At 52.6% G+C, this 27,110-nt stretch overlaps 3 protein-coding genes and 1 long non-coding RNA gene across 6 annotated transcripts; 1 reads left to right on the forward strand and 3 right to left on the reverse strand.

Annotated features, from left to right (window-relative positions):
• Nucleotides 1-636: 636 nt before the first annotated feature.
• On the reverse strand, nucleotides 637-2,207 carry NKG7 (natural killer cell granule protein 7; the record flags this gene model as incomplete). 3 transcript variants are annotated; one of them, XM_080829562.1, is made up of 4 exons in its annotated part: nucleotides 1,748-2,207; nucleotides 1,525-1,671; nucleotides 1,308-1,442; nucleotides 637-1,212 (listed from the first exon to the last, which is right to left on the reverse strand). In XM_080829562.1, exons 1-4 carry the CDS (start codon nucleotides 1,902-1,904, stop codon nucleotides 1,154-1,156), a joined length of 498 nt encoding a protein of 165 aa, XP_080685688.1. In that variant the 5' UTR covers nucleotides 1,905-2,207. The 3 variants fall into 3 exon arrangements, with proteins under 3 accessions (XP_080685688.1, XP_080685686.1, XP_080685687.1); XM_080829560.1 differs by having other exon boundaries at nucleotides 1,003-1,212; nucleotides 1,308-1,671; nucleotides 1,748-1,970; XM_080829561.1 differs by lacking the exon at nucleotides 637-1,212 and having other exon boundaries at nucleotides 1,243-1,442; nucleotides 1,748-1,970.
• LOC308358985 lies at nucleotides 833-4,129 on the forward strand. Its single transcript, XR_013968363.1, has 3 exons — nucleotides 833-1,681; nucleotides 1,780-1,908; nucleotides 2,727-4,129. It is a non-coding gene; the product is annotated as an uncharacterized lncRNA (long non-coding RNA).
• Nucleotides 4,130-5,856: 1,727 nt separating this feature from the next.
• Nucleotides 5,857-11,271, reverse strand: LIM2 (lens intrinsic membrane protein 2; the record flags this gene model as incomplete). Its single annotated transcript, XM_080829563.1, has 4 exons — nucleotides 5,857-5,918; nucleotides 6,146-6,280; nucleotides 7,313-7,462; nucleotides 11,097-11,271. The coding sequence occupies 4 exons, from the start codon at nucleotides 11,269-11,271 to the stop codon at nucleotides 5,857-5,859; spliced, it is 522 nt and encodes a 173-aa protein (XP_080685689.1).
• Nucleotides 11,272-12,619: 1,348 nt separating this feature from the next.
• Nucleotides 12,620-13,861, reverse strand: LOC308358092 (piRNA-mediated silencing protein C19orf84; the record flags this gene model as incomplete). Its single annotated transcript, XM_080828107.1, has 2 exons — nucleotides 12,620-13,157; nucleotides 13,827-13,861. The coding sequence occupies 2 exons, from the start codon at nucleotides 13,859-13,861 to the stop codon at nucleotides 12,620-12,622; spliced, it is 573 nt and encodes a 190-aa protein (XP_080684233.1).
• Between the last annotated feature and the right edge of the window lie 13,249 nt (nucleotides 13,862-27,110).

Raw genomic sequence — 27,110 nt, forward strand, 5'->3', positions numbered from 1 at the left:
TCAGAGTCAGATGGCAGGTCTGGGGAGAGCCAAAAGGCCATGGCACAGCAGACCATAGCCTTGTGAAAGCTCTTCCCTTGATTCCATAAGCTCTGCAGGTCCCTGTCTCTGTGACTGTGCCCCCTTAGGTTCCCATGCAAGCTCCCACTCCTCCTCCTCCCTCCACTTCCGGCCCATTTGCCCGGAGCCTCCATCCTGCCCCTTCTCACCAGAGGAACAACCTCACTGGGTCTCTGTCCCAGACCCCCGACAACCACATCCCAGCTGAGCTCCGCATCTTCCACCAAACCAGGGCTGACTCCGCCATCCCACCCAGTTGGTTGTGCCAGGCTGTTGCTCCCAGCTCCTTCTCCATCCCCTGAAAACTTCGAGCCTTTCCACACCTCCGCCTTTGGGTCCCTCTGTCTGGATGATCTTTCCTTGGCCCTCGAGAAGTCCCTGAACACCCTTCTCCCAGAGAGCTCCCCTCCACCCCACCCGACAGAGTCGGTCTTTCTCTCTACCATCCTGGGCTCTGCCTGCTGTCTCGCTTCCCCCACCAGACTTGCAGCCCCCAGTGGCTAGGGCCTGGGGCAGCCTCTCATCAGCATCCCCAGTGAGACCGAGGAGAAAGGATGAGCTCAGGAAAAGCCAGCTGAAGGAATAAATGAATTAATGAAGTAAGCGAGGAGGACCAGAGTGAAGACAAGGGTGACAAAATCAGAGAGGGAGTGAGAAGGAAAGAGCACTAGAGTGGGAAAGACAAAGGAGAAAAGAGAAAAGACGGGGTCTCAAGGTCGAAACAGGGAGAAAGACAAGGGCTGGAGAAGGGAGCCGACATGGGGCTGTGCCTGAGTCCACACCAGCCCCGGCTCCCTGCCCATCTGTGCCCAGCCGTGCGCGGGGGCCGCCTGAGGGCACACGGGGGCTCTGACTCCTTCCTGGGCTGCTGGGGCCGCCTACCAGGGAGCTGCCTTGCCTTCAGCTTATGTCTTGACTGAATTAATGTCAGAATAGCCAGATCCCAGCAAATTGTTGTTGAATGGATGAAGAAACAGACTGCGGGGTTGCAGGAGGGCTGGGGGTAGGGGCTGGGAGGAGGGCTGTGGATGCCTGTGGCTCCTGATGCGGTCTTCTCCGAACAATGCTTCATTCTGCCCGGCTCACCTCTGGCTTACAAGGTCTCATAGCCAGGCTGGGGGCCACTACAGTGAGCACCCAGACTCAGGCTTCCTGGGAGGGGGGAGCAAAGAGAGGTGAACATTAGTCCCCACCCCGCTCTCTCAGAGCCCCCAGCAGGCCTCTCCAGGTCCCGGAGCGGTAGTCACCTGTACAGAGACAGAGGACAGCTGAAACCCAGCCCAGGTAGAACGACCAGGAGAAGAAGGTCTGGATCTGAGGGTGTCGAGGCTGGTTCCACCGCTCGCTGGTGTAGACCGCCATGGCCACCACAGCAAAAATGGCTGGGGATGAAGAGGAGAGAGGGCTCAGCCCCTCTGCGGGAACTCACCGGTCCCCAGAGCCCAAGTGCAGCCCGGAGCCTACCTGCGGCAAAAGCCATGATAGAGGAGGAGAGGGGCCCGTAGCCTCGAACGGACGGCGAGGGGACGTGGGACAAGATCAGGAAGATCACCGACACCAGCCCCGACAGGGCGGCCAGAATGCTGAGGCTCTGCGTGGCGCGGATGTAGCCTGCTCCAAGGTAAGACTTCAGTGCCTGCCCTCGGACAGCCCACCGCCCGCAACAGGACACACCACCGTCCCTTACCTGGTACCTCACTGTGAGGCTTCTCTGGCCAGAGCCCCGAGTGAGACGAGAAGGTGGGCCCCACGGCCACGAACCAGAAATCCGTGCTCAGAGCAATCAGGATGGCCACCAAGCCCAGGGAGCCGGTGAGGAGGGCCAAGGGCCGACAGAGCTCCATCGAGGTGAGTCCTGGGCGTCCAGGTCCTGCGGATGAACGGGCCGGTGATCTGGACTCTTGGGCCCTCTGAGCTCAAGAGAGAGAAGCCTTTAAGATTTTAAAACCAGGCCGTTTGGTTTCACACAGTTCCGGGTTGATGAGTCTTGCCCTGTACCCCCCCTTCCCGGTTGCCTTGACAACTTCCTCCCCCCACAGAGGTTGGGTTCCCCTCACAGCGTGTGGTGGGGAGGGTGTCACATCATCAGTGGTTTGGGTGGTGGTTCAGAGCTTGCCTCTGCTTTAGGTTCTATACCTCCCACCCTTGGAACCCTCAACATCAGAGGAGACTTCCTGGAAGAGGTGTGAAAGAGGCTTGGGGGCCCCAGGGTGGGAGGTGGCAGTTGAGACCAGGGTGTGAGTTAAACGGGGGGATGTGGCCAAAGGGGACAGTTGGTGGTTGTGTCATGCTCTCCTGTCGTTCTGCAACCTTCCAGTCTGGAAGAGGGAGGCCCCGACTCTAGTGTATCCACAGAAGGGGGGGCTGGAGACTAGGGCGCTTGCAGCTGAAGGAAAAGAGGGCTGGAGGCCTGGACTCGGGTCCTGAGCAGGAGGCGGGCAGTCCCGGATCCCTGTCCGGAGCTTATCTCGAAGGCAACCGACAGTGGAGAGCAAGACATGTCCACATCGTCCTCTGATAAGAGTTCGCAGACAGCTCTGCCCTGAGCGGGGCCTCCAGTGTGGCGGGCTTCATCCCCAGGATCAGGGTGCCTCAGGGGCAGAGGTGGGTACCCAGGACTGTCCCACCCCCCCAGCACTAGCCTCCTCTTCCCATACCGGCAACAGGTCCTAGACAGAGCCTCACCTCACCGATGAGCAGGAAGCAGGTGAAGGTGTCACAGCCCAGGTGGAAGGTGCGGGTTCATGTGACTTCTGAATCAGGGGAATGGCCTAGAAGAAGACCTCTGTCACAAAGATGACGTGAGCCAGCAGTCCCACAGCTGCTGGTGAAGGGGAGACTCAGAGGGACTCAAGAGACCGAGGCCTCTTCCATTACTGGAGTCTCCAGTTTGCGGGTCCCCATCTCTCACTCAGACCCTCACCACCGAGGTAACTGGCCACTCCTGAGAACGTGCTCATGAATGCAGGCTCCCAGGGGCGGATTCGGGTCATAGGCAGCAGGGGCATTGATGCAAAAATGGCGGTATGTGTAGCTCTAGTGAGGAGCAGTGGACAGGCTTCAGGAATCCCGGCCATGGGAGTGTCAGAGCCCAGAGGTCACCTGCAATCTCTACCCCACCCTTAACTCCAGCCCTGTCCTCCAAAACAACCCCATTCTCATCCCCAGACCTAACCCCAAACTCAGCCCCATCCCTAACCTCATCTCCAACCCAAACCCAACCCTGTCCATAACCCAGCTCTACCCACAAACTCAACCCCATCCTCATTCCTAAACCAAACCCTGTTTTCATTGCCAAGACCGGCTCTAAACCCAGTCCCATCCCCAACCCCAAATACAACCCACTCCTTAACCTCAGCTCCAACCTCTAATTTAACCCCATCCTCCAAACTAACCTGACCTCCATCCTCTTATTCACAAACTCAGCCCCAACCCCATGTCCAAATCCAAGGTCAGCCCCAAACTCAAACCCATCCTCATTCCGAGACTTAATGCTAACCTCGTTTGGAACTTCACACCAGATCACACTTCCAGCCCCACCCCCACCTTCCTCGTGCTCTGTCCCACCCTCTATAATTCCGACCTCAACCCTACTCTATTCATCTCAAACCCACCTCTAGGCCCAAGCCTATAACCCTGTTTCATCCCCCCACCCCACCCCACACACCCTAAATGGACTATGGAGGCGGGCAGGGGGTGGGGGACAGGAGGAGGGGCAAAGCTGGTTAGGAGGCTGAAGCCATAAGCCAGGTGAGACAAGATGTGAGCCCTAACTGGGTGAGCAAGGAACCTGGGCACATTTTTAAGGTAGAGCCAACGCCGCTTACTGGTGAATCAGATGTGGGACGCAGCAAAGCAGCTGGTGATGATCCCAGCTCTCTTGGCTGGAGCAGCTGGATGACAATGAGGCAAGATGGGGAGATAGGGAGGAGTTGGTGTGGGATGTGGGAGAGACCAGGACACCTGAGATTTGAGATGCCTCTTCTTTTCAAGTGGACACTGGAGATGAGTCTGGAATTACTACATCATTATTATTGCTAGAATAAACTCCTATAAATGTGATTCCTGGAATAAGCCTCAATAAATATGTCTCCTTAAATAGGCCTCAATAAATTACGATTAGAGAAGGCCTCAATTGCCATTATTAGTAGAGGAAGCCTCTATAAATACAGAACTATTGTTATTTGTGAAGTCCCCAATAAATATTTCTAGGGAGTAGGTCTCTGTTAATATGACAGTTTTAGCATAGGCTGTAATTAATATTCTTATTATTAGAATGGGCCTTGCTAAATAGTCTTATTAATTTATGGTGGATATTAGTAAATCTCATGGCAGTTGGGCACAGCTTATTGAATGAAGTAATGAGTGAGTGAATGAGAAGGTCAAGGTCATGAACTGTCTGTGAAGAGTCAGGACAGGGTGTGGATCAGAGATCTGGTGCTTCTAGGTGTGGGGCCCACCCAGGGAGGGGAGGGGCGGTTAGGAATGCTGACTGGAGACGGTGTGAGCAGACCGGTGGTTTCTTCACACACGTTTTTCGTTTATCGTATTATCCCACTGATATTGTGATTCATAAGAAACACGTATTTGTTCTTTGTACTGTTCCTGGCACGAAGCTGCTAAAAGCCTTGGAATTTCATAGGTGATGAGGGCCTTGAAGGTGTATTTGCTACATTAATAGTTAATGAGGCGACTGGGGGCAGCGGGTGGGGGGGTGTGTGGCAAAGCAAGGGAGGGTAAGGGCTGGTTGCCGGGGGAACCAGCCAGGTGTCTGGAGGGTTGGAACTTTCAGTCCCCAGCCCCCAACCTGGGGAGGGAGGGGCTGAAGACTGAGTAATCACCAGTAGCCATTGGTGCACTCAGGATGCCTGTGTAATGAAGCCACATGAAAACCATAAAAGACTGGGTTCAGAGAACTTCCAGGTTGGTGAATGTGTGCATAATAGAGAGAGTGGCCCCCTGGAAAGGGCACAGAAGCCCCTTGCCCCTTTCCCATACCTTGCCCCGTGCATCCCTTCCATCTGGTTGTTCCTGAGTTATATCCTTTTATAGTAAACGGGTGATCTAGTAAGTGGAATCTTCCTTCAAGTCCTGTGAGCCGCTCTAGCAAATTATTCAAACCAAAGAGTGAGTCATGGAAACCTCCACGCTACTGCTGGTTGACCAGAAGCCCAGGTGACAAGCTACTCTTGTGAGGGCATCTGAGGTGGGGGTGGGGGACAGTCTTTAGGACTGAGTCCTTCACTTGTGGGATCTGACAATATCTCCTTATAGATAGTGTGACTTGAGTTGCTTGGTGATGTGGAATTAAAAAAAAATCCAGAATCGGACCTACACATCTGTTTCCTAGAAGTCGTAGTTAACCCCTGGGTGGGGACTGTGTGGTTCATGTCTGTCCCCATCCCTACAGAGACTGAGCAGGTTGGCCTGCAGTCATCCAGACACCCCCACCCTGTCCACCACTCACACCTGTTTCTCATCACCCCAACCCCTCAAGGACCATACCTTAGTAGTTTCACATCAGTTTTATTAGACTCTCAAAAAGTCGCTCTAATAGAGATCCCATTTCTCTAACACCCCCCTTCATGGGCTGGGCCTTGGGTCTTCTCAGCTGCCTCCCACCAGGCCCCATTCTTCCTCCTTCCCCCTGGGACACAGGAGTCAGAGGCCTCCGCCCAGAGTCCACGATTGAGCCCCCTCCTGCCCACAGGAACCAGGACTTCAGGCCTCTAGACCCTCCCCCTCCTTTTCAGTGGCCCCATTTAACCTCCAGATGAAGTTGGGGGTACATTGGGCTCAGCGGGGAGCAGACAGGCGCCGACATTCATGCATCCGGTAGGCACACATGTAGAAAATCCCTGCATGAGAAGAGATCCCATTTGGCGCCCGCAAGTCCTCCTAACCTGGGCTCCCCACCCAAGACCCCCAAACAGCACTCCCTTTCTCCCTGGGTGTCTGCAGCATCTCGAGTCTGTCTCCTGGCTCAGTGCTGGGGGGCCCATGTGGGCCACCCCATCATCTGGCCCTCTGAAGTGCTGCCCACCCTGCCACAGACACTGACCTTCCCACCCCCAAACCCTCATACCTGCGAAGAAGGCCATGAGCAAGGCCACCCAGCCCAGGATGTAAGACCAGGAAAAGCGCCAGTCCCCAAAGCGGCGACCGAGGAAGCTGACAGTGACTCCAGTGTAAATGGCCAAGGCCAACAGGACAAAAAAGGCTGGGGAGAGAGGATGGGGGGAGGTGGGTGGGAAAAGGGGTAGGGGTGGGGTTTGCAGATGGGGGTGGGAGTTAGATTGAGGAAGGGGAAAGGCCGGGGAGCGGTGGGAAGGGAAAAGGGGGAGGGTTCCTGGGGAGTAGGGTTGGGCTGGGGATGTGACGGAGCTGTGCTGTGTAATAAAGAATTTGACCGGGGCTGGTTTGGGGCTCTGGTTCCTGGGACGGAAACGCTAAATCCCTGAAATTTCCCGAGTGATAGGAGTGTCTTTGTTACTGCCGAGTCTCTTGGCTTTTTTGTTGATGAGCTGAGATGACAATAGGTAGGACCTGGTCCCCAGAAGGACCAGCCACAGGAACAGAGCAGCCACCAGGGGCTGGCTGTGAGGCACTTGGTATCAGACCACCTTCTGGGGAAGGAAGCTAGAGACTAAGTTCAGTCCAGGGTCAATGACACAATAGGGCCTTGGTAATAAAACTCCAGCAGGAACTCCAGATGCCCAAGTGTGCGGGAGCTTCCTGGCTGGTGAGGCGCTCAGTGGGACACCGTGGGGGGAGGGTGCAGAAGCTCAGCCTTCAAGACCCTCTCAGGCTTCACCCCGTGCCTCTCTCAATTTAGCTGGTGCTGAGGTGTAGCCTTTATAATAAATCTATATTTGTAAGTGTAGTGCTTTCTGGAGTTTGGTGACTTCTGGCAAATCTTTGAACGTGACTGGGTTCTGGGGACCCCCGAACCCGCAGCCGGTGGGTCAAAAGTGCAGATGACCTGAGGACCCCTCTTGCAACTGAAGTAGGGGCAGCCTTATTAGGAATTGCACCGGGGGGAGGGGGAGCTTAGTGCCCGCACCGAGCGGCCGGACAGCAACTGATATAAGAGGCTGGCATTAGGCTTTAGAACCAGTCTTGGAGTTGGGGTTGGGGTTGGGGTGAGACTAGGTTGGCCAAGGAGCTGAGAATGAGGAGTGGGGCTGGGGATGGAAGTGGGCAGGGAAGTTGGGGGTGGGAGTGGGGAGATGGGGAAGTTGGGTCCACTCACTGGAGGCGAAAAACATGATGCCCGCAGAGAAGGGCCGGGAGAGGCGGGTGAAGGTGGGTTGCTGAGCGAAGGCCAGGATGCCCATGATGATGCCCGAGGTGGCGCACAGGGAGGACAGGATCATGAAGGCCCGGGTGGCATTCCAATAAGCTGTGGTAGCACGGATCTGTCACTCCCGTGCGCCGCCCCCCAGGAGGCCTCCCTCTCCCTCCCTGACCCCACTCCTCCTTCACCTCTGCAAACAGTCGCTCTCTTCACCTGGCAACCTCCTAATCATCTTCCACAGCCCAGCTCCCAAATCCCCTCTGGGAAGCACCCTTTCACCCCTCAGGTATCATCCTCACCCCCTGCACCCGGCTGTGGCTCTTGGGGCTGTGGCTCTTGGCTCGTTCCCCCTTCCAGTCTGATTGCTCCCCGAGGCCAGGATTCTACCTCGGGAATACTCCCAGCACAAGACTGGTTTGCAAATGGGCCTGGAGAAATATTCGTGGGATGGATGGATGAATGAGTAATGAATCAGTGTCAGTTCCCTGCTCTCCGCCTGCCACTCACTTGCTGTCCTCTCTCCCCTCGCTCGCTTTCATTTCCCGGATAACCACTTGCCCATACTTGAAAATGACCTATTTATTTATTTTTAACTTGTTTATATCTGTCTTTCCCTGCTGATCACCCAGTTCTCTGAGGACAAAGGTCTTGCTTCCTCATTCACTGCTGCATCCCTAGCACGGGTGCCTGGCACATAGTGGGGGCTCAGGGCACATGCTGAGTGAATGAATGTGGAGCACAGAGAATCATTTGTCTCTTGTGCTCGGCTCTGGGCTGACCCTTTAGGACATGCTCTGGGAATAATCGTTATGATTTCATCCACCATTTAGCAGCTACCAAATACGTGTCAGACATGCATTCCTTGAATGAGCCTGTTCGTTCCTTCCAAGAGCCCTATGCTGTACGTACTATTTTTAATCCCCATTTTTCAGGTGAAGAAACTAAGGCTCAGAGAGGTAAAGTGACTTATCCAGGGTGCCCTAATTGGCAGTGGGACGGCGTTGACACCCAAGCATCAATGCCCTTGTTCTGATCTGCTTGGCCATACTGGCTTTTGGAGGACCCAGGACACCTGCGTCCCTGGGACAGAGCCTGGATCCCACCCCTGAAAAATAAAAAGGCTGGATCTTTGCAAAATGCATTCTTTTGTCTCGTGTGAACGTCAGTGAGAAAAAATTGCTGGCTGTCTCTCTGTGGATGTTGTCGTGGGTTGAACCGTGTCTCTCCCCGAAACCCCCAAATTCGTATGTGGAAGGAAGCTGTAATCCCCAGAGTAGGACCTTATTTGGAAATAGGCTCATTGCCAATGTGTTTAGTTAAAATGAGGTCCCGCTGGAGCAGAGTGGATTCCTAATCCTAACTGACAAGTATCCTCACGAAATGGGAAAAGCTGGAGAAAGACAGACATGCGGAAGGGTGGGGGGGGCACCATGTGAAAATGAGACAGAGATCAGGATGACGCATTGACATGCTAATGAGTGCCAAAGATTGCCAGACAGCCTCTGCCCGCCCGCCCGAAGCCGGGAGAGGCAGGCAACAGACCCTCCCTCACGGCCTCGGAGCCAACTCCGCCGACCTCGGTTATCAGACCCCCAGCCTCCAGAGCTGTGAGATGGTATGTTTCTGTTGTTTGAGTCACTCGGTCCATGGTCCTTTGTCACGGCAGCCCCAGGAAACTACGGATGCCTCTCGGTATTTAAAAGGTTGGAAGACTCACGGGCGCATGTTTTTTCCTATGTCCTCCCCGTGGTCCCGCTGAGGTAGGAGGGCAAAATGCAAACGTCTCTGAGGCTTGCCTGCAGCTGCAAAAAGAGAGCAGCTTATCTGCCCCCCGGCAGGCTGAGGTGGGGGCCGCGGCAAACAGGGCACGTGTGTCCCATGCCAGGTGACCCATCACTGCCTCTGCGCTCCATCTTCAGAGAAAACTCTCCCTGTTCAAGGATCGCCTTTGAAGGAGGCAAAACTGGATTTTTCAAAGACAGCCCCAAGTCCAGACTTTTCTGGCGACATCAGAAGCTTTATAAAACACTATACACACGCGTCTGTGGCTGGAGTCGGCCCCGGCAAGTTCACGTATGCCTGCTCTGGGTCCGGTGAGCCAGTTACAGTTGACCCGCACCAGGAGCCCGCTGCGTGGACAGACACCCAGCAGTCTATCCGGGTGAGGATTTTGGCTCTAAGGTCAAATGGACTTGCAGACCTGCATCCTGCTCTCCTCTCCCCCATCCCCAACAGAGAGAAGATAGACGGGATGCAGGTATCATCGGGGCGTTCCCAGGCTGAAGTGGGAGAAATGGTAGAAGCATGACGAATGAGACCTCCAGAAATGAAAGGGATGCGTGAAGTCAGGAGGCCAACTGAGCTCAGGAGCTGGCGGCTGGGGTAAGTCTTTCCACTGCTTCCTGCCTCGGTTTACCCCTCCTGCACATGGGCATCCTGTTTCCTCTCCCAGACAGGTTCAGTGAGATGGGGCGGTTGAAATCTGCCCTAAGGGCTTGGGAGGGTTGGCTCCTCCTCCCAAAACCCCTCTGGAGAGAATGTTTGGCTTTTTGAGGGCAAGGCTCATGTTTTTTTGTTTTTTGTTTTTTGTTTTAAGATGTTATTCATTTATTTGACAGAGACAGAGACAGTGAGAGAGGGAACACAAGCAGGGGGAGTGGGAGAGGGAGAAGCAGGCTTCCCGCGGAGCAGGGAGCCCAATGCGGGACTCGATCCCAGGATCCTGGGATCATGACCTGAGCGGAAGGCAGATGCTCAAGGACTGAGCCCCCCAGGCGTCCTGAGTCTCTTGTTTTATTCACACACACAGTGGTACCACCCTCAGTGTTGTTGGGAGACCAAAGGGCATTAATCCACGTCAAGCACTTAGAATAGCATGTAGGACTCAATGACTTTCAATTAATGCCAGCCATCATCATCATTATTATTATTACTACTACTATTTGGTACATAGAAAATATGTGACATTATATATTCTTAATTTATTAATATATAATACACCTTATATATTCTTTATTTTTATAGAATGTATATTGTATATTAATTTATTGCTATATAGTGCATATTATATATTATGTAATATAAAATATATGTGAGTATCTCTCCATATATATGTATGTATGTACATATGTATATGTATATGCATATGGAGAGAGATACATAGAGATAGAGTATATTATATATTATCTTATATATATAATATGTTATTATAATGTAGCTTGCAAGAACTGTATGTTGGAAGAGCTATTTTTCTCCATTTTTACAGCATATATAATAATGTGCACATACACACATATACATATACAGACATACAGACATATATATATATTACAAAGCCTGGTGCACCGTAGCTATTAAAAACTAACATCCAATATTTAGCAAATTTAGGGTCTGTATTGCTTCTGTATCCCACAGTACACAGCCTGGTTCCTGATACATCGTGGATATTTAGGAAATGCTATTCTGACAGCTCCGGCCCCCGCAGCTGCTCCACCGAGTCCGTGCCCGGAAACGTCACCTGTCTACTTAACCTCTAGTACACTTCATAATTGCACCGGAAAAAATTCCTGAAATCCCAATTCTGTCCCTTTCGTGCTAAGCAATCTCTGGCTGGTCCCTTTCCCTCTCTGAGCCACAGAGCTCCCCACCAGCCAAACAGGTGTTGAGGGTGTGCCCCGAGGAGGGGGGGCTCTGAGCCCAGCCCTGGTCCGGGGTCCGGCCCCCGCCCCCGGAGCCTTACCGATGCTCTCTGTCTGCAGGTAGCACTTGTTCCCCAGGCAATATCGCCACAGGCCCTGGTGGGCGAAGGACCCCGACAGCCGGTACTGCATCCAGTGGTCTGTGGCTGTGGCCACCACCAAGAGGATGGTCCCCACCCAGGCACAGAAGAGGCCGCCACCCATGAAGCTGTACATGGTGATCTGTGGAGACGAGGAGAGGTGGGGTCAGGAGCTGGACTCCTGGTCGAGGGAGGAGGGGCTGGGGACCTAGACTCCCAGATCCCAGGTGAGGAGGTGGCTAGTGGCTGGGACACAGGTCCCTGGGAAAGGAAGGAGCTGGGGGCGTGGGCCCCTGGGTCCTGGGTGGGGAGGAGGCTGGAGGCCTGGGCTCTTGGGTCCTAAGTGAGGAGGGAGCTAGGGGCTGGGACACCAGCAGGCCCCTGGGGGAGGAAGGAGCTAGAGCACGGACCCCTATGTCTTGGTGGAGGAGGGAGCCTAGAGGTCCAATGCCTGGTCCTTACCTGAGTGGCAGAGCCTATCACAAGCCCTCTGTCTGCCTCGGCCCTTCTGTGCAGACTGAGCCGAGCCAGGTTGCTGGCCTCTCTGCTCCCTGAGTCCCCCAAATCCCTTAAGCCTCCCCACACAATGGCCCTGTGACCCAGCAGTTTCCAGCAGGCAGAAGTGCAGTGGTGGCAGAGGCCCCAAATGGAATTCGCTGAAACAGGGATCCAGGCGCTCCCTCCCCGCAGCCCCTGGCCCCGCTGGCCTCTCTCTGTGACCCTCCCAACGACCCCACCACCCTTTCACAGGCCCTGCTCACAGCACCCACTGGGTTAGCCTGAGCTGCGTAAGCACACACAGAGACACAAGACATAGGGGCAGTCATCCATTTATTGTTCAACCAGGGGTGAGGGAGGCGGGGCGGCAGGTGTCTGGGTATGTTGGGACAATGTTTTTTGCAGGTGGGTCACAGGGCATCAGGGCATGTCACGATTGGGGCTGGGATGGGAAGAAGGAAGGGACGGGGTTGGCTGGGGTCAAAGATGGGCTGGGCTTGGTGTCAAGTTTGGGAGGCAGTTAAGGATGAGGACTGGGTTGGCCTGAGGTAGGTAGAGAAGGAGGGTGCAGAGCTGGGACTGAGGGTGGAGATGGGGACGGAAGCGGGAATGAGTGAGGCTGAGGATATGGTATTGAGAGTGGGGATGGGACTGGGGTTACAGAGTCAGGTGGGGATGGGATTGGGGCTGTGACTGTAGTTGGGGTGGTGTTGGGAATGGGGAGAGGCATGGCTTTGGGCACGGATATGAGGCTCAGGGCTTTTGCTGGTGTGGGATCCTTACATCAGCTCCAGTTTTCACGGGGTGACTCGCAAGACCCACTCCTGAGGCTGTGGTTTTGGGAGAAGAAACATGGGAGGATGGTGTTTCTTGGGGTATTTCTGCCATAGCTAAGGTCACCCTGGGCTCCAGGAAAACCCTCCTGGTGACCACGGCGGGGGGGGGGGCCCTCTCTCAGGAGTCTGGGGAGCTGGACCTTCAGGGTCCTAGTACTCTGCCTCCCAGTCTTCTGCGGCAGCAGGCGGCGTGTCCTGGGGTGGCTCCTGACCTCGGGCTTCCTTCTTCCCATCCTGACCAGGCAGCGTTGGTGGTGATGTTGCCGTCGCCGGTGGAGTCTTGGGGCCAGCCCCAGACCCCCGCGGCCAGCCCCTCTCAGCCCTTCCAGGTTGCCATCGAGGCTGGACCTGGCCCCGGCCTGGCCTGCGCTGGACGCCCCAGCCCCCGCGTCCCCTGGGTGGCCTTGTGGCCATGCCTGGCTGGGTGTAGCTTGCCTGGGGGGTGCAGCATGCCTGGGGGTTGCAGGGGCAGGAGGGCAAGGACCGTTGAAGGGTGTAGGCCCCCAGCAGGGCGCTGTGCAGGAGGTAGGAGAGGGCGTCCAGACGGATGGGGACGGTGACAGAGGCCAAGCTCTCAGGGAGCCCCAGGTGGGCTGGATCTGGGGTGCCCAGGGGGAAAGGTGGCAAGGCTGGGAAAGGTGCAGGAGGGCACGGCTCAGTCCCGGGTGATGGCGGGGACAGGTTGTTCCTGGAATGACAAGAGTACAGGTCAGTAGTTCTCACCATCTCTCTCTCCGGCCTTCCTCCTTCGGTCCAGCCCTTCTCCTGGGAACCCAGTCAGCTCAGCATCCACCTCTGCTTCCCTTGCCCGCTTCACTCAGTCTCTCTCTGGCGCTCAGTCTCTCAACCTTTCTCTTGTTTGTTCTTCCCATCCCTCTTTACAGAGCGACAGCTCAGCCAGGACTTCAGAATCAGACAGAATGAAATTCCAGCTGCGGGCTGCCTCGCTCAAGGTGTGTTTCCAGGCCAATCACTTCCCTGTGCCGAACCTTCATTTTTCACATCCAAAGATGGCTTTTGGTGGTACCAGAGGTGCATGGGCAAGGCCTAGATCTGAAAATTATTATTTCTCCAGCTCTATGGCTGTTCCTGACATCTCTGATTCTCCTGGCTCCTTCTTGAAATTTCTCCCTGTTCCTCCAGTATCTGTTTCTAGCTGTGTCTCTATTTCTAAGTATCTTGCTCAGCTCTGTCAGTAAGATCGCTAAGATTCTGTTTCTAACTGATGATACGTGAGCCTTTTTGTTATTGTTGTTCTGATACCCTCTTTGGGTCAGTCCACTCTGCCTCTGATTTTCTCCGCCCCTTCCCTCGCTGGCCTCTGTTCTCCCCATGAGGAGGGTCTTGCGTGTCTCACCCCTCGGGCCCGGTCCCTCTCTCTTGCTGCTCCATCTTTACAAGGGTGTCTCAAGTGTCTTCTAGCACCTTCGCCACGATTTCTCCAGGGCCCAGGGAGGCGCGGAGGGGTCCGGAAGAAAGTGCCCGGGACTTTTTCCGGAGTGGGGCGTGGCCAGCGGAACGTGAGGAGGCCCTGGCAAGTACGCTGGGGTCGCAGGATCTAATTCCTCAACCCCACATATCTTAGGCTGCAGCCCCCATCTCCCCGAGACCCACAAGTCTGGTCCCTGAGCGTCTTACACGCTCAGACCCAGGAATTCGGACCCCCAGACCTCTGCTCCTTCAGACCTAGAAGTCAGGACCCCAGCCCTTTCCTATCTCTCCACCTGTATTTCTGGCCTTTTCTTCTGGGGGCCTGATGGTGTTCTTTAGGACTAAAGGGAAATCAGGACATCTGGATGCTCTTTAGGACAGAGGGAGAAGTAGATGTGTTGGAGTCGAGGCAGACGCTTAACTCACTAAGCCAGCCAGGCGCCCCTCTCTTGGAATACCTTTATATTCTGTTTATAGAACTCGTATTTCTGTTTACAGAAAAGTTATAAAGTTAATACAGAGAGTTCTCATACAGTCCTCACCCAGCTTCCCCTAATGTTATCTTCTTACATGGTTGCGGAAACTTTGTTGCAACTAAGAAACTAACACGACTATTAGCTAAATCCAGACTTTATTTGAAATTTACCAGTTTTCACACTAAGGTCATCTATTTCCTGTTCCAGAAGCTGATGCAGGTTGCCATTTATCACCCAATCTCCTTTATCTCCTCTGTTCGACTGCAGCCTCTCAGTCTTTCCTGACTTTTTACAACCTTAACAATTTTGAGGAATGCTACTCACTTATTTTATAAAATAGAGGCCCATTTTAATTAATAATTCTAATTTATTTTTTTAAGAATTCTAATTTATTTAATCCTCCCTTCACAGATGATCAGACTGTGCCTCAGAGAGTCTAAGAAAGTTTCTCAAGGTCAGAAAGCTAGAAAGTGGCACAAGTGAAATTTGAACCTCAATTCTGCGCTCTTAATGGAGACTCAAGTAGGAACCAGATTATGTAGGACATGATAGGCTGCAGTGAAGACTTTGGGGTTTGGGGGGTGTTGGTTTTTTTTTTTTTTTTTTCCATTTTAGAACACTGAGATGGCTTCAAACATTTGTAAGCTGAGGTGTGACATAATTTGACTTATGTTTGAGGAAAAGCACTGTGTCAGCAGTTTGGAGAACAGGCTCTGGTGGAAAGCAAGAGTGGTCACAAGAAGTCCAGGGAGCATGCTGGTATCCTTCAGGCCAGGAGTGGTGGTGACGCCCAAGCGGGGGTGGGTAGGGGAGTGGGGATGGGAAGATACGAATGGTTTTAGGATGTTTTTTGGAAGAACCAGCAGAATTTGCTGCAGGGCTCCTGGGGGTGATTAATGAGGAATCAAGGATGATGCAAAGTCCTGGATGCCTGAATGGCTCAGTTGGTTAAGTATCTGCCTCTGGCTCAGAACTTAATCCCAGGGTCCTGGGACTGAGTCCCACATGGGGCTCCTTGCTCAGTGGGGAGACTGCTTTTCCTCTGCCTGCAGCTCCCCCTGCTCATGCTCTCTCACTGCCAAATAAATAAATATTTTTTAAAAAAGGATAATGCAGAGTTTTTGGCCAGAGCAGTGTCTTTGAACATGATTTTTTTTTTTTTTTAACAGAACTTCACAACATCTCACTTTAAGGATGGGAAAGCCCAGATACCTACGACCTTCCATTTATTGAGTTCTCTGGAATCCACAACCTGTGCTGGGTGATGCTGGTGACGCAGAGATGTCAGCTGCCCTCTAAGGAGTCTGTCTTGAGGGGTGGGGGTCAGACACAGAGATGGACAGTAACATTCCCAGGTGATGAGAGCTTGCAAACAGGAACAGGAGGCGAGCAATGAGTGATGCTCCTGAGGGTAAAGGGGTGAGATTGGGGGCCAGGAAAACATTGCTGCGCAGGCGCGGGGGGGGGGCTTCTTTGGGGGGGTTTTGTTTTTTTGTTTTTAGGAAAGGTGGCCTTTGGTCTAGGTGTAGACTGAGTGGGTATTTGATGTAGAAGAAATGGTGTGAGCAAAGGCCAGGTGGCTGGGATTGAAAGGGTTTTTTGTTGTTGTTGTTGTTTAAGATTTTATTTATTTGTCGGACAGAGAGAGCACCAGCAGGCAGAGAGGCAGGCAGAGGGAGAAGGAGAAGCAGGATCCCGGCTGAGTAGAAAGCCCGATGCGGGACTCGATCCCAGGACCCTGAGATCATGACCTGAGCTGAAGGAAGACGCTTAACCGACTGAGCGACCCAGGCGTCCCTGGAATGGGAAGATTTTTATCACAAAGCAGGGGCTTTCCTTCCCGGGCGAGTGTGACTAGGAGTCGGGTCTCATCCATCCGTTACGTCCTACCCCGAAGAGGCAGGACTGTTTTGTTCAGACGGGTCTCCAAGGTGGGGTTCGGGTCTCCAAAGTGGGGTTCGGGTCCCCGCTCCGCCGCTGACGAGCGCGGGACCGAAGGCCGCCTAAGCTTGTCGGGTTCCCGCTTCTTCGCCACTTGGCGCTTCCTGCTCGACTGCTTCCCGTTCTGCCGTTTTCTCCTACGTCTCTCATCAGCGTCCGATCGTCAGTACCACGGACCCCGCTCTTTAAGGCCCTCCGCCCGCCCTAGAGAGCGGAGGCGGGCTCTTGGGTCTCTAAGGGAAGGTCCTTTATGCGTCTTCCGAACCCGTCGGGCACCTTCTGAACGTGACCAATCAACCCCTGAGTCGCGGGCAGCGAAACTTCCGATTCGCTGGGGAACGCCTACGTTTGAGCTCCGCCCACTCCGTATTACGTAGCGCAGCGCGAGACAGTCATCCTTGGCTCTGATTGGCGAGTGAGCTCGCGCGGCTTTCGAGTCCCCGCCCCGCTGCCGTCCTGTCCGCGAGCCGGCCCTCTCGCTCTTTGATTGGGTATATTTCTGAGCGCTCGCTCGCTCTCGCTCTCTGATTGGTTGTGGTCTCTCCGGCCCTTCTCCGGGCCTTCTTGCTCCTGCGTCCGGAGCGGTCCGAAGCCGTCGTCCGTAGCCGTCGTCCGTGTTGTGTGGCGTCTGCGGCATGTGGCGGGGGGGGGGGTGGAGATCCTCCCCAGGCCTGGAGATGCCGAGTGAAACTTGGAGCGGGGGATCCTGCCCAGGGGTCTCCTTGGCCCACGAGGGCGCCCACTGCCTCATCCCCACCCCACCTTAGGATCCCCTTCCTTTCACGTCCCCCACGGGCCTCGGGCAAAGTCCCAAGACTGGACCTTCAGGGCCTCCATTCATTCCCTTAAGTCCCCGCTTCCATCCCCTCCAGGGGACCCTGGGATGCCCTTGGGGTCCCTGCTGTCCCTTGAGCCTTACCCGCTCATTCAACCCATCCAACTTGGGGGCCCTCGGGAGTGCAGGGTAGGCGTCAGGGCCTCCCGGTCTTGGGGGCTCCTCCCACGGCCGCCCCTACCCTTACATCCTCCCTCTCCCCAAGTTCTCCCCCCCCAGCTCCCTTCCTTCCCCCCTTAGAGACTCTCCCCACCTCTAAGGGCTCGGGCCTCACTGCGTTCCTTCCAGCCCAGGGGTCACTAGACTTTGACCCAAGAGTTACACCTTCTTCCTAACAGAATCCTGCAGACTGAGGAGTGGTTCCCAGCCTACAAGGTCAGGATTCCCCCGCTTGTTGTTTATACCTCCCCTCCCCCAACTTCTAGGCCCTTCAGAAAGGAGATGGGACCTCCCCACCCTCAGGAGTCCAGCCTCCTCTCCTTCTAGCCCCTTTCCCCTTCCTTCCCAGCCCACCATCCCCTTGGGAAGTCCTTGAGCCCTGTAAGGGGGGACAGCCATTCTGAAGGCCCCCACTCCTTCAGGAGATCCCAGGTGTCCTCCATATCCAGGGGGAGAGGGTCTCCAGGGACATGTCTGCCTTCAGACCTGTATTTCCTCCCCTTCTTATTCCTTAGGGCCCGCCCCTCCTGCCATTCTCCCCTCCCCCAACCCCATCTTTCCAGGTGTTTCATTGACACTTCTGAAATTCAGGAGGTCATCTGTAGGACACCCTCACACTTTCATATACCCACTCCCCCGACCTGAGGGTCTTCTCTGCCAGCTCCTCTGCTGGGTTCCCTCCTTTAAACATCCCACTGTCTCCCTAGGACCTCTGTCCTCACTGCTAGCTCCCTCACACTCAGGATGCCCCAGGGTGTCTTTCACGTAAAGGGGGTCATTCCTGCCCTGCGAACCTCCCTCTTTCTTGAGGCCTCCCCTCTCACAGCCCTCTCCCTGCACTCTCAAGGGGTCTGTAAAATTCAGGGTCTCTCCCTTCTTTGGAATCGCCCCTTCCCCTTTGCCATACATTTGGGACAATCCTTTCCATTGTCAACTTTTTTCAGAGTTACCTGCATTCAGGGGGCTCACCTGGGGAGCTCCCCCACATTTGGAGAACTCCCACACAGCACTCCCCAACTCAGTGACAGTCCCCTCAGCCCTCAGAGCAGAACCTTCTTGGTTCAGAGAGTGATCCTCGGGGCCTCCCTTAGCTGCAGCGGTTTCCCCTCTCCTGGGCTTCCTCCTACACTCCCAGAAGACCCAGCATCTTCCCCCCATTCTTCCAACTGTCTCCCACAGTCACTGTCCTAAGACCCCTCTTTCCTTGGGTCCCTATCATCTCGCTCACTTTTAGGCATCCCTGAGTCATCTTCAGCATCCAGGCCACCAATCCCAGGACCTCCTGTACCTCCCACCTCATCAGCAGAACCTCCTGCACTCTCCCCTTCCCCCCACACCTGGGCCTGCCTGCTCGTGCCCTCACACCTCCCCCAGAATTAACCTTGGGGCACTCCCAGGGATCTTCTCCTCACACTCATCACAGACAGCATTCCCTCTCTTGTCCACTTGGCCTTAGGATTCTCGACCTTCTCACTCCTTCCCAGCCTCGTCCAGACTCTAATTCACACTCCAGGTTCCCAGTACCTTTGTCTCATACATGGGAAGGGCTTTCCTGCCGGCTTTCGTGAGGAAGTGGAGGATCCAGGTTACTAGGCTCCCAGTCAAACATGCTTAGGTCAGCAGTCACTGCTCAGGCTTGCATCCCATGTGGGGCCTTGGAGCTGGGCACTTTCGCCCCCACCCTGTGGTGGCCAGAGTGCTTGGCAAGAGGTTACTGGAGTGAAGGGGTCAGATTTGTGGGCTAGGTCTGAAAGGAGTCCCCCTAACACCATGTGGCTATGAATGATTCTCAGACCACTTGAAAGTCAAGGTTGGCTAGAAGCGTCTGCTAAAGTGGCAGTGGGAGTCGGGAGGCCTAAGGGTCCCAAAAGGGAGATTACGTAGACATGTTCCCTTGTATTATCTCATTTAAACTTTATGAGCATAATCTTTCAAAAAGTGCTTAATATGTTTTATATTTATATTCATATTCTTTTAATACAAGTAAATGAACTCTTTCTGGTATATAGTTCCAAATTTTGGACAAATGCATCAAATGCATAGCCATGTAACCATGGCGACCATCAAGGCACAGAATACTTCTCTCATCCCCCCCAAATTCTTTTGAGTTGTCCCTAAGTCATAATAACCTAACAAACAAACAAACAAAAAACAAACAACCACTATCTTCTGGAGGGCAGTTTGGTCTTATCTAACAAAATAAAAAGGCACAGCCCCTTAGACCTGATGATACTACTGCCTGGGGGTTACCTATGCATGGATTAGTTACCCCCCCATTTGAGGAAAAAAAAAAGATTTATTTATTTATTTGAGGTGGAGGAGGAGCAGAGGGAGTGGGAGAGAGAATCTCAAGCAGGCTCCCCACTGAGCACAGCACCTGACTCAGGGCTTGATCCCAGGACCCTGAGATCATGACCTGAGCCAAAACCAAGGGTCAGCCACTTAACCAACTGAGCCACCCAGGCGCCCCTAATTACCCACCCCTCACAGCATTTTACTGACCAATAAACAATGCTCAGAGAAGTCACTCATGTCATTTTGGCAAAGGTGCAACAAAACCAGCCAGAGCTTTGTCTTCTTCCGTATGCTACATTCCAGACCAGTGACAATGATGATGTCATACTGGGAGAAAATAACACATTTTTGGAAAACTTGGAGGTAACTGGACTCTATTCCAAGTGCTTTTATCTAGTCCAATCTCACAGCAGCCCTAATAGGTATTATTCTCATTTTACAGGTGAGGACACGAAGGCACAGAGAGGTTAATGTCTTGCCCAAGGTCAGAGCTGAATGTATGGCCTTTCTGAGCTATTCTGGCTACCTTCCTTCTGAGTTTTTCTGTTCTCTTGGAGCCTTGAGGGAAATGAAGGGATTTTTTGAGGTGACAAATTAGGTGGAAATCCACCAGTAGAGAATGAGATCTACTGAAAGCTGCGGGGAAAGAAAGTGTTGAAAGCGGACTCAGAGAGAACAGGATGGGATACCTGTGATGTAAGATAAAAAATGGTTGTCCAAAGCTGGCATGCGTTGTACAATAAAGATTTTGTCAGGCCTTTGTTCCTGGCTCCTGGGAGGGAACCTCTCAAACCCTTGCAAGTTTCTGAGCCACAAAAGTGTCTTTGATATTTACGATGGGCCCTGAGACCACACCTAAGTTGATGGTAACAGGGTGACTCATGGGGGGACCCTAGATGGTTTGAAGGTGGGGGCTTTCCATACTGGAAAGACCAACCATGTCCTTAGGGCTTTGGGGCTTTGAGCCTTATGATGTCAGCCTGACCCCCCCGGGAGGGAAAAGGGTCTAGGGACTAGGGACTGTGTTCAACCACATCATGTGGCCAATGATTCAACTCATTGTGGCTACATTAAAAAAAAAAAAAAAAACACTAAAAACTCTGGACACCAAGGCTCAGGTGAGCTTCTTGGCTGGTGACCCGCATCCACATGCTGAGAAGGCGATGCATCTTGAGGACACAGAAGCGTCACAGTTGGGACCGTCCCTGACCTCCCCCTACAAATCTCATTTGGCTGGTATGAATTTGTGTCCTTTTTTATTTTTTAAGATTTTATTTATTTATTTACTTGAAAGAAAGAGGGACAGAGAATGAGTGGGGGAGGAGGGACAGAGGGAGAGTAAGAAGCAGGCTCCCCGTTGAGCAGGGAGTCCCATGTGGGACTCGATCCCAGGACCCTGGGATCATGACCTGAGCCAAAGGCAGACACTTAACCGACTGAGCCACTCAGGTGCCCCACTCACCTGTAACCTTGATTGTATCCTTTCATAATAAGCCAGAAAACATAAGAAAGAATTTCCCTGAGTTTTGTGAGCTATTCTAGAAAGTTACGAAACCCAACAAGAGGGTGGTGGGAACCTCCATCTATGGCCAGTCCCTCAGAAAAACAGGTGGCATGTGAAGCAAGGGAGAGGGGCACCCTCGTGGGACTGAGACTGTCCCCTGTGGGATCTGATGTCACCTCCAGATAGACAGTGTCAGAAAGGAGTTAAATTGCAGGACACCTACCTGGTGTCAAAAAATGGCTCAGTGTGTGGCAAACCCACACCCCTGGGGTCAGAAGTGAAATGTAGTAGCTGCGTGGGAGTAAAGGAGAAACACACGGGGCAGAGAGAAGGGCCACCGTTCTCATGTCAGGAAGCAACGGAGTCCAGAAAACCTCGCTGAAGCCACCCAAGTCCTCACAGTTTTGCCTCCTGAGAGAGCCAGTCTTTGGACATCTGCCACACAGGACACAGCCAGGGTTAGCCAGAGAAGCAGCTTCAGCCCACAAGAGGCCACTGCTGTGGCCAGTTGGGTCAAGAGTCACTTGTCCCCATGCCTGTCCCTCCTCCAGGCCCCCAAACTTTGGGGAACCAGGGCTTTAAGTGGCATTAGAGAAAAGGTGTGTCCGGGGTGACTGGTCTCCCTCTCTTCTCCGAGGAGGCAAGTCCCAGCTTGAACCTCCACTGGATGGAGAGGGAAGCTGAGCGGAAGGAGGGTGTAAGGAGCTGTGATAATCAGAGTTTTAATAATCAGAACTGACTGGAAAGTTAGGGTATCTGAGACACCATTAGGGACTGAGAATAAATGTTTTGACAGAGAATGATTGTGTCAGTGATCAGAAACATAGAACAGGTTTGTTTTTTTTTTAAGATTTTATTTATTTATTTGACAGATAGAGATCACAAGTAGACAGGCGGGGGGGGGGGGGAAGCAGGATCCCCACTGAGCAGAGAGCCTGATTCAGGGCTCGATCCCAGGACCCTGGAATCATGACCCGAGCCGAAGGCAGAGGCTTTAACCCACTGAGCCGCCCAGGCGCCCCTCTTGGAATGGTTTTGTATTTATGCTTCCTGGGGCCGATAGTCCCCGGTTAATTAGAGGGGGTATCTGGCAACATGAAGAACCCATGCTGAGACTTCTGCCTTCAAGCCTGGAGCCTGCCGTCACTCTTATTTTCGTGTACACGACTTTGCCTTTCCCTGGGGTCCCAGGTAACCGCCCCGCTCCCTCCAAGTCCCGTCATTACTGCAGAAGTCAGGACCTTAGCTCCCATAGTTCAAGGTTATGACCTTGGTCTAACCTGTTGCCCTAGCAACACACCCTTTGAAATTTCCCAGGTCACAGCAACTTTGAAGGACGGTTCTCATGGCAGGATCTGGGGGTTCAGGGAGGGAAACAGAAGCCCCCCCCCAGCATCCTCCCCACCCCAACTGTGGTAAAAGGAATTCATCATGTGCAGTGCTCATCCATTCTAGGACCTGTGTGAGTTTGAACTTCACTTCTGCCATTTCCCCACGTGGCCTCTACAAAATGAGGTGGTTCCATTGGGGGAGATCCCATTCTGAGTTCTTTCCCTCTGTGTATACTGACTCCTAGTGGCCAACTGCAGTCCTTGCGGCTAATTTACTGTTGAAGGTTACGCAGTCCCCAGCGGGGCCGCGGCACTGAAGAGCATGACTCAGCGGGTGTCCCGACCATGTGTATCATCAACCACCCAGTAACGACCCCATCAGGGCTCCTAGGGGGACTATGGAGGAAGAACAGAGAGCGCGTGGAAGACAGTGAGTTCTTGAATTTTTTTTCTTTTTTTTTTTTTTTTAGAGATCACAAGCAGGCAGAGAGGCAAGCAGAGAGAGAGAGAGGAGGAAGCAGGATCCCTGCTGAGCAGAGAGCCTGATGCGGGGCTCGATCCCAGGACTCTGGGATCATGACCTGAGCCGAAGACAGAGGCTTTAACCCACTGAGCCACCCAGGCGCCCCTGAGTTCTTGAATCTTATTCTAGCCCTCGCTCTGTATCTTATTCTCCGAAGCTATTTGCATTCCCGCTGCGGACTGCAGCGCCCTGGCTGATGCAACTAGGCAGGCTTTTACAAGCTGGTAAGAGTTAAAATATTATAGTCGCCATTAACAAACGTGAGATCTGGATCTCAATAAATTCTCTCTTCTTTTGAATCAAAGAAGAATACCTCCCCCCCCTACTTAAATAATCACACTTAGGGATACTCAGAATATCATAGTCAATGTCTGGGGGATGGTTTGCAATTTGTGAAGTACCTTCATCTACGGTTTCTATTCAGTCATTACAACACGCCTTTGAATAGGAGTATCACCGTCATTTCCATACACAGGGGAAAAGTCACTTGCCTTCACTAAGTCGGGAAGTAGGTGGTAGAATCTGGACACAGGTACAAGACCTTTGTCCTTGCCCTGCACCACAGCTGCACACCTCTTTATAAGGCACCCTCTGTCCAACCATCCACCAGGAGGCTGCTTTAGGGTCATGACCAAGAGCCTGGGCTCTAGAGTCCGATTGCCTGGGATTGAACCTTACTAATCATGTGCGTGGTATTGCGCAAGTCTGTAACCTTTTGGTTCCTCAGTTTGCTCAACTGTAAAACAGAGTTAATAGTATCTGCATAAGGGAACCTTTGGAAAATTCCAACTCAAAATCTCCCCCTCCCTTTTTTTCCCTTAAAGATCTTATTATTTATTTGAGAGAGAGAGCATGAGCAGGGTAGATGGGGGAGAGGGAGAGGGAGAAGCAGCCCTCTGGCTGAACAGGGAGCCCGATGCCGGACTGGGTCCCAGGACCCTGGGATCATGACCTGAGCCGAAGGCAGATGCATAACCACCTGAGCCACCCAGGTGCCCCTCTCCCCCCTTTCTTTCTTCTTCTTCTTCGTTAGTTGCTGTGTAGTGATCTTCTGGGAACCAGAGTGATTCTGTCACCAGGAGATCCTTGGTACCACAAAGCTCAGGCCATTTCATTCACAAAGGGGAAGTTTTATGAGCTGTGACTAATAAAAGGAATAAAGTTATGAAGTTGTTCCTCGGTTTTCACATCTGACCCTATGTCATAAGCATTATTACGTGCTAACTTCTTTGTAATATTTATATTAGAGAAAAGTCAGAACCTGCCTTTCGGTGGCTCGAATGAGGAGAAAAGCTGTGATTGAACATGAGCCCTGTCAATCATGTCAGATATAAAGGGAGGAGAGCCTGTCAACTCATCTTGGGAGGAAGCTGTGTTCAGACTGTGTCCATGCAGCTGGTCACTGTTGATGATTTTTTTGTTTGTTTTTTTGTTTTGTCTTTCTTTTTTTTTTTTAAGATTTTATTTATGTATTTGACAGAGATCACAAGTAGGCAGAGAGACAGGCAGAAAGTGGGGGGGAACCAGGCTCCCCACCAAGCAGAGAGCCCGTTGCGGGGCTCGATCCCAGGACCCTGGGATCATGACCTGAGCCGAAGGCAGAGGCCTTAAGCCACTGAGCCACCCAGGCGCCCCTTGTTTTGTCTTTCTAAGAGTATGGTGATGGGGGTGGGAAGAAGGGGTCTTTACTCTTTAAAAAGATGAACAGAATTAGATAAGGAAATCTTGGGATACCTGGGTAGCTCTATCGCTAGGCATCTGCCTTCGGCTTGGGTCATGATCCCAGGGTCCTGGCATGGAGCCCCACGTGGGGCTCTCTGGTCAGCGGGGAGCCTGCTTCTCCCTCTCCCTCTCCCTCTGCTGCTCTGCCTGCAGCACACACACACACACACACACTCTCTCTCTCTCTCTCTCTCTCTCTGTGTCAAATACATAAGTAAAATCTTTAAAAAGAAAAGAGAGTTTCTGTATTGAGTGGGATACACATTAAACAAAGCGTGTGGGGTAAGCGTCCAATATATGTCAGTCAACGCTACAAACATTTCCCCCCAAAGAGATAGGTCTGGAATTTGAGAGGGTTTAGCTGAAGTGGGGGTTACCTCTGAACAGCCCGTTACTTTCTCCCTCAGGACACACAGCCTCGGGACCACAGCCAAACACCTCTGCCCAGGCTTGGAAAACATACCCACCACCAGCTTCTTCCCTCCCCGAAATCGTAGCCTTTTGAAACCATATGCCTTCCCTTCTAAACTTTCCCCGGCTCTTCAGCTCTTACCCCCGTTCACTATAAACTTGGTCAGAGATGGGCCTTTCATGCCTCAGGGCCGCCAAGTGCCCTGGATTCCCGCCTGGGGGTCCGCGTCCTTGTGACTCAAGAGCGCCCCCTTCAGGAGGGACTGCGACGCAGTGGGGAAAGCGGGGATTCAGAGCCGGACAGCCTTTGGGGGGGGGGGCACTCCTGGTCCCACAGGAGTGGAACTCCTGTGTGGCTTTAGAGAAGTTAGTTCACCTCTCTGAGTCTGACTTCTCCACAACGGGGATGCTCTTTACTGCACACCAGCTGTTACCGGAGGAGGTGATTGTTTATAACTGGCTCACAGTGTGATACATGGTCGATGCTCAAAAATGTTACTTTCTGGGGCACCGGGGTGGCTCAGTGGGTTAAGCCTCTGCCTTGGGCTCGGGTCATGATCTCAGGGTTCTGGGATCGAGCCCCACATCGGGCTCTCTGCTCAGCGGGGAGCCTGCTTTCTCCTCTCTCTCTGCCTGCCCCTCTGCCTACTTGTGACTTCTCTCTGCCAAATAAATAAAATCTTAAAAAAAAAAAAAAGTTACTTTCTCCTTCCTTCCCCTTCCCTTTCCCTTATTATTTATTACACGGCAACTTAAACAGCATGAGTTCCCTGAAAAAACTCTCTTTGACCTCTGTACATATTTTCTGCATTACGCATAACCTCTTCCGCTTTATCGGTAATTTTTTTTTTTTCAGTTCTCCCTGTCTTCCAAGCGTGTAATTTAAAACTTTTTGAGGGGGTGGGGAAGAGGAGCCTGGATGGCTCAGTGGGTTAAGTGTCAGACTTTTGGCCCCAGCTCAGGTCTCCATCTCAGGGTCATGAGTTCAAGCCCCACATCCTGCTGCAACCTACTTAAAAAAAAATTTTTTTTAAATGCAAAGTCCAACATCTATTCTGGGCTCCTCAATTTTCTGCCTGATAAGTGGTAACCATGACCCAAGAGAGCTTTCGGCGAAGCATTTAGAATTCTGATCTCTGGGGAAAGGAGGAAGGGAAGGAAAGAGTCTGTTCTGAGAAACAGACCCATTTTCTCTCTTCACCAGCCCGTTGATTCAGAGAACATTCTGAAGTTTGTTTGTTTGTTTTTTTAAAGATTTTATTTATTTATTTGCCAGAGAGAGAGAGAACACAAGCAGGCAGAGTGGCAGGTAGAGGCAGAGAGAGGAGCAGGCTCCCCGCTGAGTAAGGAGCCCAATGCGGGACTTGATCCCAGGACCCTGGGATCAGGACCTGAGCCAAAGGCAGACACTTAACAGCTGAGCCACCCAGGTGCCCCTGAAGTTTGTTTTTTTTATTCCACTTGGAAAGCATTTCCACTCCCACGCCTCTCATGCGTTTGCTCTTCCTGGGCTGGAGAAGGCATCTGCCCCTCAACCTCCATGTGGTGTCCTGGCCCTGAGAGACCTCACTCTGGGGACTTCCTGTCTTGTCACACAGCTAGCCATTGTGACTGCTCTTGAACTCATTCTTGGCATCGGCTTCTGTTCCTCTTCTGTAGAAATAAGGGGCTGTGATTACTCTAGATTAAGATTCCACAAACTCTTCCTGCAAATGACCAGACAGCAAGTATCTCAGACTCAACTCCGCCTGACATAGGCTGTGGACATACATAAAAGAATGCGTGCGACTATGTTCCAATAAAACTTTATTTATGGACACTGAAATTTGAATTTCCTATCATTTCCACACATCACAAAACATCTTTCCTCTTTTGATTTCCCCCAACCACTTATTTTTTAAGATTATTATTATTTTTTAATTTTTATTGTTAATAATCTCTACACCCAGCTCGGGGCTCGAACTTGTGACCGGGAGATCCAGAGTCACAAACTCTTTCCACTGAGCCAGCTGG

The sequence above is a fragment of the Martes martes genome, assembly GCF_963455335.1.
Source record: "Martes martes genome assembly, chromosome: 17".
In the NCBI taxonomy this organism is placed as follows: domain Eukaryota; kingdom Metazoa; phylum Chordata; class Mammalia; order Carnivora; family Mustelidae; genus Martes; species Martes martes.